This window comes from Ursus maritimus, unplaced genomic scaffold (assembly GCF_017311325.1).
Source record: "Ursus maritimus isolate PB19 unplaced genomic scaffold, ASM1731132v1 scaffold_34, whole genome shotgun sequence".
In the NCBI taxonomy this organism is placed as follows: domain Eukaryota; kingdom Metazoa; phylum Chordata; class Mammalia; order Carnivora; family Ursidae; genus Ursus; species Ursus maritimus.
In genome coordinates this window covers 3,375,940-3,385,627 of record NW_024426008.1, presented here as the reverse complement: position 1 = coordinate 3,385,627, position 9,688 = coordinate 3,375,940, and the positions used below count along the sequence as shown (strand labels likewise).

The 9,688-nt window shown below is 50.5% G+C and overlaps 1 protein-coding gene across 1 annotated transcript; it reads right to left on the bottom strand.

Annotated features, from left to right (window-relative positions):
* Positions 1-6,121: 6,121 nt before the first annotated feature.
* Positions 6,122-8,553, bottom strand: GAS1 (growth arrest specific 1). Its single transcript, XM_040620167.1, has one exon. It carries the CDS (start codon positions 8,449-8,451, stop codon positions 7,414-7,416), a length of 1,038 nt encoding a protein of 345 aa, XP_040476101.1. The 5' UTR covers positions 8,452-8,553; the 3' UTR covers positions 6,122-7,413.
* Positions 8,554-9,688: the final 1,135 nt, after the last annotated feature.

The window sequence follows — 9,688 nt, the reverse complement described above, 5'->3', positions numbered from 1 at the left end:
ATCAGGCTCCTCCGCTGGGAGTCTGCTTCTTCCTCTCCCACTCCCCCTGCTTGTGTTCCCTCTCTCGCTGGCTGTTTCTATCTCTGTCGAATAAATAAATAAAATCTTTTTAAAAAAAAAGTTATGATCTCAATCTTATGACATAAACATAGATTGTATATGCATCAACCTATTCATTGAAGAGCCACAGTTGAGTTATTAAAAATCAGTTCCTTCTTCTGTAATATGGAAATAACAATATAACACAAAGATGTTGTAATGATGAAATGATTTAGTATATATCATGTGCTCAGCACTGTGCATGACACATAATAATCAGTAATGTTAACGGTCATTATTACTATTGTTTTAATGCCATGGCATAATTTTGGTAATTTTTGTTTTCCTGGAGGTCGTTCTGATTAAGATCTTGATTACTACTATTGCTATAATGAAGTCTATTTTTGTCACCTTTATTAGAAATCCGGTGAATTCATCTCGCTTTTTAAGATTTATTCGTAGTATCGGTCTCTTGAGCATTTTAATATTAGGGGTCCATGACCAGAAATATTATTCCTCGGTCCTACTCCTCCTCAGACCTCTCTGACCTCCTCTAACCCCTTCTGGGAGTCCTTTTATGGGCACCCCCTTCTCTCCCCACTGCACTGCCCCGTCTGTGCACTCTCCTTGGATGTGTCTCTCTAGTTTAAACCATAATCATTCCATAAGTCTGACTTCTGCCCCAAGCTTCAGACCTGTGGTTCATTTCCTGTAGTGCACGGCTGATTGGATAGTCTGCTGTCCTCAAATATGACTTGCCCTCCAAACGTTCTTCCTCTAGGACTGAAGATGACGTCATCCACCAATTTTCTGAGCTCGGAGCCAGAAACCCAGCCATCATGTTGCCCCCTGCCAACACTCCATATTTGACCGATCATGCTGTCTTGAATCTGCCATGTCCCTCTCCTCACTGTCTCTGTTCGATGGACCTGGCAGTAATTCCCAAACTGCTCCCCTAGTCTCTGGTCTTCATTTTTTTTTTTTTTTAAGATTCTATTTATGTATTTGAGAGAAAGATAGTGAGCAAGAGAGAGAGAGAACAGGAGCGGGGGGGGAGGGGTAGAAGGAGAGGGAGAAGCAGACTCCGGGCTCAATGGGGAGCATGACATGGGGCTCGATCCCAGGACCATGAGATCATGACCTGAACTGAAGGCAGATGCTTACCCCACTGAGCCACCCAGGCGCCCCTGGTCTTCGCTTCCGAAAACCATTGTGTACCCAGCTCAGGAAGGTGAACTTCTGGAGGTGTGAGCTGGGGATTCCCAGAGGCTTCTCCTCATGTCCACTGTGCATGGTAAAGTCAATGCCTAGTGTGTCATTCAAGGCTTCTGTGACCTGGTGTTAACCCTTCTTTCAAGCCTCATTCCTGCTACTTCCTCCTTTATGCATTGACGGTCACAAATAGCATGTGGGCGCGCACACACACTATGCTCTTCCATCCCTCCGTGCTGTTCCTTCTGGTGGAAATGTTTTCCCACCTTTCTCCATGCTCCCTCCCAATCCTGTCTTCAGACCTAGCTTCAGTGTCACCTTCCCCAAGCTTTCCTTGAACTGAATGTTGGGCTCAGTCGTTCTATCATTGTTCTCTGTGCTCACCACAGCTCAAAGTATGTGTGTGTCTGTCTCCCCATCCTGACTGTCACTGGTCCAGGGACAAGACTGTGCTGTATTCACACGGGTCCTGCCACACAGAATAGACCCTCAACACATGCCCCTGGAGCCACAGTGACCTGTTTTGTTCCTCCCTCCCTCCCTCCCCTCACCTGTTCAGGATTACAGACAGTAGTTTTAGTCATCAAATCTTCTTGCAATGTTTGCTACAGAAGGGTGCTCCTGATGGGGTCATCACCTGGCAGGTAAGAGGTCGCACAGTTTCAAACTGAAGGTTGGATGACTGGCATTTTCATAAAAGAGAGATCTATGAGGAAGTCCTCAAATCTTACCAAAATATTTTGTTTCGGTGCTTAATAACATCGGATCAGTGACAAAGTATACGATATGATTTGGTTGTGAATTATTTTTCCATTCTGGTATCCAAGAACCCACAGATACCTTATAGAACTTATAAACTTGAAGATAGAAATGAACTTGTAAGAAAACAGATAGATACCCAGAGAACATAGGGGTGTCTATAAAGTCTGGACACAGATAATATTATTCTATTTTTTGTTACAGATTGACGATGTCCTCGATGACATTGTGTCTATTCACCTGTTTGCAGACCTGACCACGAACCGCTTGCCTTGGGAAGACTCATCCACACTGCACCCATCCTGTATATCGGTGCCACCGAGAGTCACTTGGGTCTTTGAACCTTTTTGTGCAAGTGGACTCGCAGCCCTACAAACATCACCAACATATCGTTTTGACAAATGCCATATCAAAAAATGTAGACATTTGCTTTTTCTATGGAACCCAAGCCCCCCGAAATAAGGGAAGGAAGGATTTGAGGATCTCAGCCGCCCCTCCGGCTTCCGTTGCATGCATATTACACAGGGTTTGGAGGTAGCCCTCCGAAATATTAGCTGAAAGCTTCCTCAGAAAGCAAATCTTTCCCACATCCTTCCCTGCAGTTCCTCTTTAAGAGGTGTCAGCATGGCTGAAAGAATGAACTGGCTGCACATTGTCTGGCCCTGCTATTATGTGCTTAACATTTCCATAACAAAAGTGCCACTCGACTTCTCCCCGATTAATGCAGCTTGAGGGCTCTTGTCGGCCTTTAATAAAACATTGTTGAAATCATTTATTTAGAGCCCCTGGTTACTAGTGGGAGAATGACCATCTTTGTGCCAAAATATAGTGTATACAGTCCACTATTTTGTAGTAGATCATTCTGTTATTTAAGAAATTGATTAGATGGATGCCTTAGAAGGTATTTATGCTAATAGCACATTACTTATGTCATTCAGATAGTCAAGGGTGAACCTTTTCAACTGTCCAGCAGAGACAATCCCTCGAATAGAATACAGTAACATCCAACTTTACTTAACTCAGAAGGCTGCCAGACCACTGGAAACCCAGGCCTCCCAGAACTCCTCTAGGGCTACAGGGCGTTTGTAAGGGGCTGCCTCCCAACAAGCTTACTTTGGGGGGCTGGGAGAAATGGGGTCCACTGACACAGGTTTGGATGTCCCTTTGGTGTAATAGTGTAAGAGGTCATAAAACAAATAACGTGCACTTTTCGTTTTCCTGGTTCGAAAAGAGGTACGTTGAGGTTATATTCGAGAACTTCCACCGTTGAGCCCTGTAAGCTGATGATGCAAAGCCAAAGTTTGAAAGTAGAGAGATTTGTGGGATACAGCTTGATGTCTCTGGGAGTTCTCATGGCATTTCTGTCTTTTAATTTCTCTATAACTTGGCACCGCTGGGATGGAGTGGGGGGTTTGATTGCAGAAGTGATGAGGAAGGATACCCCACTCCATGTGGTTTCTCTTGACTCTTCGAGAGAGATGCTATGGGTTCTGAGTGTGTCTTCACCCATGTGGGCCCCATTGGGAGAGCTGCGGTGCACCCCAAATGTGTCAGAGCATGGTGGCCCCTTAAGTCTGTGGCAGTTGGCACCAGGAACTGCACCCTTACTTATGGGCATTTGTCGGGACCCTGACCAAGCACAGGGATGTCCCCCTACTTAGTACGAGAATTTAGTTCCCTCCAGCCATTTCCCCCCGTCACATACGTGTATGGCTGGCGTACATTGCTGTATATTGTTAAAAATAAACAGAGACCTTATGTTATGTCCATTGTGGTCATAAACAAAAGCGTTGCTGTGTGCTTGGGTGAGCAGTGAAGCCTGAACCTCCTTCTATTTACTGTATGGCCACTGTCAGTTCAATGAACTGCCTCCTTGTTCCCCACCATTGTCCCACACTCCCTTAAACATTTGTCACTGAAGTGCCTCCAAAGACAAATAAACTGTCACTGAGAATGCAAACCTGCTAACGGGGGAAATGGGACCAGCCTCAAGGACACATGATTTTACATGAAATCCTACGGGAGTTCCTTACACCCCGGAAGACTTCTGAGAAGCATGGCACTTTTCGAGAATCCCTAGGAAAAGCCAGAGATACTCTTTCTTTCAGTAATGGTACTTCCAGGCATTCTCCATGAGACATTTGGCCGTCTCAAATGTCCAAAATTCCAAAAGGTTCCCCAGAGAGTGTGAGATATTACAGATGTCAACATCTGTAAAAATTCTTTCTGCCTAGGAGCAGATGGCAGCATACGATCCCATAACTGAAGGTTCTAACATCTCAGCAACCTGTTCTGGAATCCACTAGGTCTGTAGAGGGACGAGGGGGCTTCTGGGCTCTAGTATAGAACTGTTTAAATTAAAATGAGCCACCGATCAATGTTCACTTTCTTCAAGGAAGAAAGCATAAAGCCTCGTGTCTTCTCTCCCCAACAGCGAGCTGTGTTGATTTATTCCAGGCAGATGCTTTTGACAGGACCCTGTAAAATCAAGTCGTGAGTTTATTGTACCAGTTAATTATCAGGCCTTTTCTAGTGCTAATGCCTTTTACTTCTTACTGGGGAAAACTGGGCCTTTTACTGGGACAAAGACTTAACTTTTAGTCAAGAATGTGTTAAAATAACAGGAGATGGAGATGATTTAAAAATATTTAAGGACAAACGCAGGAGCATTGCTAACCAGAGGTTTGTAAAGAACGCTGATTTCATTTACAAGTCCCTTGGAATACTCTTTGTTCACTTCCCAAAGAAACAACGTTTTCAGCTTTGTTTTAACAATATGTTTACTCAACCATTCAGGTGACTGGGGATTGCCGCCACACACCACTCTCCTAGGCTCGGCTGACAGGACATCTCAGGCTTTCTGATGCTTACACATATACCAGTCTTGGTTTTAGATCCAACAAGAAGTGCCTCGAAGCCCTCCATAAAAGCTGGGAAAAGAGCGAGTCAGAGGCAAAAGAAACCTGGAAAGTAGGGGGTGGGAGTGGTGGGGGGAGGAAGTTGGAAGGGGGCATAGCTTTGTTAATTACTTCAGGCAGCGGAGAAATCTGGTTATGTTTTCTCAGTACATGTTAATATCATATAAAGAGACACGAGATCTTGCTAATCTGTCGACCCCTCAGACAAAGTTTATTTGTGGTGACTTTTAAACTCCTGACTCGCCTTCCAATCACCGCGTTTAAAATGAAAAGCTTTAAATAAACACCAGGAATAGAAGATAAATAAACTTTTTTTCCCTCTTGCAAGTGCCTAGCTTGGCGAGGTTCAGACTCAAATCCCCAGAGGACAGAGCGCTCTCTTTTGTGTTAATGTTTAAAAGATTTTCCAATGCCGGAGTTTATTCCTACTGCAAACATTTCTATTTACAAGGTCAAGTGTATCAGCACTCGACACAGCTTAAGAGTGTAATTATTTATCTAAGGGCGTTTGAGTGTAGATCAGTAGCTCTGGCAGGAACCCAGCCTTCAGCCCACTGCTAAACAACTCCTCACAACAATATTACAAGTTCTGGTGATTGTTCCTCTCCCCAGTGTGTTTACTTTTGCCCGCCTGAATGTTTTGTAACAAAATTTTGTACTTTTTCACCCGAAGTGTGAAAATGACTTTGAAGGGTGTGCCAGGTTTCCTAAGATCTATTGGTAACAGATGTTATTGGCATGTTTGATTGTAGGAGAATGTCTATAGCCAGATAGGACACTCCTGGAGGAGGGGCTTGGGGGCTCCCCGTGGAAAAGGGGGGAGGGGAGAGAGACCTCTGGGTTATCCCCAAACTATGTAGGGAGGACACTATTTAGTGAGTTCTCTCCACAAATGTAAAAACCAATGCAGGCCAGTGGGTTATATCTTTTTAGCTGCTTCATTTACACATGTCTAATTGTTCATTAAATTAGAGGCAGAAATAATAGCCCTCAGTTCTTGTCTTGTACTGTATTTTAATTTCAGTTGATGGTTGATAGATTCCCAGTGGCCCCTCCACCCCCCTCCTTACCCCTTATTGGGTAAACCACAATGTAACTCTGGAAAGTAACTACACCATATTCATTATTTAAAAACTCTTTACTGATGTACACATTTTAATAAAACAAATAACAAAAAATACACAAAGCCATAGTTACTTAAAACATAGGACTTTTTTTTTAAGGATGTCTATAAAAATACAATGTTTAAGGCAGTTTGGAAATGCATTTATACATTTCTACAATGTCCATAAATCCTCTTGAAAATAACAATGTTAACTTCAAATCTATAAAATACACTGTACATTTTAAGACTGTTCTAGATAGAGCACACTTCACAATGGACGGTGGGTTTGGATCCCCGGTGACAAACGGATTCTATACATTTCAGGGAGGAAAGGTGTAACGTGGTTGCAGATTTAAAATTTTAATTTCTTTTTAAAAATAAATTATTTCTGAAGCATACACTTTATAAAAATTCTATATACAAAGTACAGCAACTGGTAACAAATCCCAGTTTTAATACACTTTATATAGAAGTACCAGGGTTTAGCACCCTGATAAAAGCAGAGGCGATATATTCTCTCCGCATATTTGTACATACAATTTCTTGATGTAAAGAACAAAAATGACAACAAGACAAACATCATGAAGAGGCTTTCATAGATGGCAGTGCAGAGCTCTTTTACATAAAAAGTTGCATTGTTCAACCACTAGCAACTCTTCAGATCAGCATTTTTTGACCCTTAATCCTAAGAAATGTGTGAAGAGATCAGAGTGGTGGCAAAGAAATTAAGGTCAAGGGCTCAAAGTTATCCCAAACTAATTCAGGCATATTAACCCCTTCCTATCCCTCCTCCCCCGCCCAAACAGAATTCTGAGCGCTGACCGAGAGTAAACACAGGAATTGGTAGTGGGACTTTTCTGTTTACTCAGGATTGCAATGTCCTCACTGGCCACAATAAAACTCGACACCGGCACCCCCCCCCTCGCGCCCCCCACCCCGCCCCATGCGCAGCAAATATGCTAATAAACAGCCCCTTTTGCAAATGTAAATCCTCCTTCAAACTCCTGCTCCAAGCCCGCTCCCTTGAAACTGTTAGGGCCCCACAGGTCGGTATCCTCTCTTCCGAGTCCAAACTATGGTTCTGTACTCCCCCATCCCCGCCCATTCCATCCCGGGCGTCCTAAACCCTAGCTAGGCCGGTTCCTGCGGGCAGATGAGCTGGGAGTTTCTGGAGCCTGGAATGGGGGCAGGGGAGGATGTCCAAGAAGTCATGTTCGGGAGAGGACACGGGAGAAGTGCCAAGAGTCGTGAAGGGGTGACCCGCTAGGCAGAGTCTACTCACAACACGTTTTGGAAAGTATCCCAACCATCCCCTCTGTCCCCCAGCCACAGGTGCCCCAGCGCGGGCCCTCCCGCAGCCCACGGCGGGGGGCGCGAGGGCTAAAAGAGCAGCGGGAGCAGCAGCAGCAGCAAGATGGAGGCGAGAAGGGTCCAGGCGCCCCCGGGCGCCGAGCGGCCGCCGCCGCTGCTCCTGCGCCCGGGCCCGTAAGGCAGGTCCCCGCGGCCGCCCGCCGCTGCAGCGCCGCCGCCCGGGCGCGGCGGGTGCGGGACGCCGTCGTCGTCGTCCAGCAGCTGCTCGCCGCCCGCGCCCCCGGCGCGCTGTTCGTCGTCGTAGTCCTCGTCGTAGTAGTCGTCCAGCCCCCCGTCCGAGCCGCTGCTGCCCGGGCCGTTGCCCAGCTCGGCCCCGAAGCACAGGCGGGCCATGTTCTCCTTGACCGACTCGCAGATGGGCCGCTCCAGGCCGTCGCACACGCAGTCGTTGAGCAGCGCCGCCTTGGGCACGGCCAGCATGTCCTCGATGACCGTGCGGCACTCGTCGGTGCAGCGCAGCCCGTTGAAGAGCTTGCCGCAGTAGGTCAGGTAGCGGCTGAGGGCCAGGTTGCAGCGGCTGTCGCGGTCGCAGCGCCGCCGGGCCTCGGTGCAGCCCATGACCCCGCCCGCGCCCGGGCCGCCCGCGCCGCCGCTGCTCGTCCGGGGCAGGCACGGCTCAATGGCGCGCTTGGTGGACTTGCAGTTCTCGTCCTGGGCGCAGTCACAGTCCTCCAGGGCGGGCCCGCGGCGCGTGTGGTTGAGCTGAATGAGCGCCGAGATGCAGTGGCTCGGGCAGCGCCAGCGCGACGAGAACGAGGCGGCCGAGGCCGGGAAGGCGGCGGCGGCGGCCCCCGGCGCGTCGCCCCCGCCGCGCTGCGCCAGCACCGGCGCGCACGCCTCGGCGTACTGGTTGTAGGCGTAGCTGCACTCCGGCTCCCCCTGGCACTGCAGCAGCGCCTGCCAGCAGATGAGGCGGCGGCCGTGCGCCAGCCCCGAGCCCCGCGGCGCCGAGCCCAGCAGCTGCAGCAGCGCCATCAGGCACAGCCAGGCGCCCGGCACGGTCCCCGCGCGGGCCCCGCCGCCGCCGCCCAGCAGCCCTGCCACCATCGCGGGCAGCGGCGGCCGCCGGGTGAGGAGGGGAAAGGAGACGAGGCGCGGGCAGCGGCGGACGCGGAGCCGGTGGAAAAGTTTGCCCCAGTCCTGCCAACTTCTTGCATGAGTGTTTTCATAAATCCATGCGCGCCGCTCACTGGTGCCGCGCCGTTCGCAGAAGGTCGGGCTGCCCGCTTGCTCGGGCTCTGGTGGCTTCCCAGAAAAGCACAGCCGCGAAGAGCCCCTCCGGTCGGCCCCGGGCGGTGGCGGGAGGCGCTCACTGCCGCCCCGGGGGGCTGCGGGCCGCGGGGCCGCGGCGGGGCTGCAGGACCGCGCGGCGCCGCGGGTGCATTTTGCTCCGCGCCTGCAGATCCGTTGTGCGGCCGCGGCGGCTCCTTCCTCCAGGGCTCAGCGCCGCGCCGCCGCCGCCACTGCAGCCGCCGCCGCCGCGGGCTCTCGCATCGCGCCGCTTCCTGGCTCGCGTCAGTGCGCTGCCCGCCTTCCCGCGGCCCGGACGGCCGCGTCCCCTCCCCCTCCGCCCGCGGCGACCCCGGCCTCGCCGAGCTCCGGGGAGCCCTTTCCGGGCGGCGCGGGGAGAACAAGAAACTCGGCGCGGCCGGGGAGCGGCTCCCGGGCTTCCCTCGGCGGCGGCTTCTCGGGTGACAAGGGGCCCGGGGAGCGGATCCGCTGAGCCCGGCTGCGGACTCGCTGGCTGCGAGGCTTTAAATACAAAAGTGGGCCGGGAGCCCCCGCGTGGTGCCGCGGTGCCCCCTCATTATGCATGCATGGAAAAGCAAACAAACAAAAACATTAGCAACGCTCCTCCAGCTCGCCGAGCCCCGGCCCGCGCGCTCGAGCCTGCCCGCTTTCTCCTTTCTCCACTCTCTTTCGCCCTTTGCTCGGCCCCTCGGCTTTTCGAGATGCTATTGGTCCTGCCTGTTGTTGTTGAAACTTTTTTTTTTTTTTTTTTTTTTTTTTTTTTTTACGAGCCGCTGGAGTGGAGTGGGGTTGCGGAGTGGGGGAGGGAGGGGAGGGTGGTGGGCAGCTCACATTCAGGCATTCAGGGCTTGAAAGAAACGGCTTAAGGAGCCTGACAGAGGCCTGGGAGCTCCTCCTACTCTTAAGGAGGCTCGGATATGGAGCCCCGGCTCGCGCTCAGACCCAGCGGGCAGGGCTCAGGGGCAGCTGTTTGCATCCGGCTCGGGCCACAGGCCTTTTTGTTGGGTTCTTTTTTCCTTTTTTTTTTTTTTTG

Excerpts from the sequence above, each read along its gene's own strand:
- GAS1 (XM_040620167.1), bottom strand. The coding sequence starts at position 8,451 with ATGGTGGCAGGGCTGCTGGGCGGCGGCGGCGGGGCCCGCGCGGGGACC.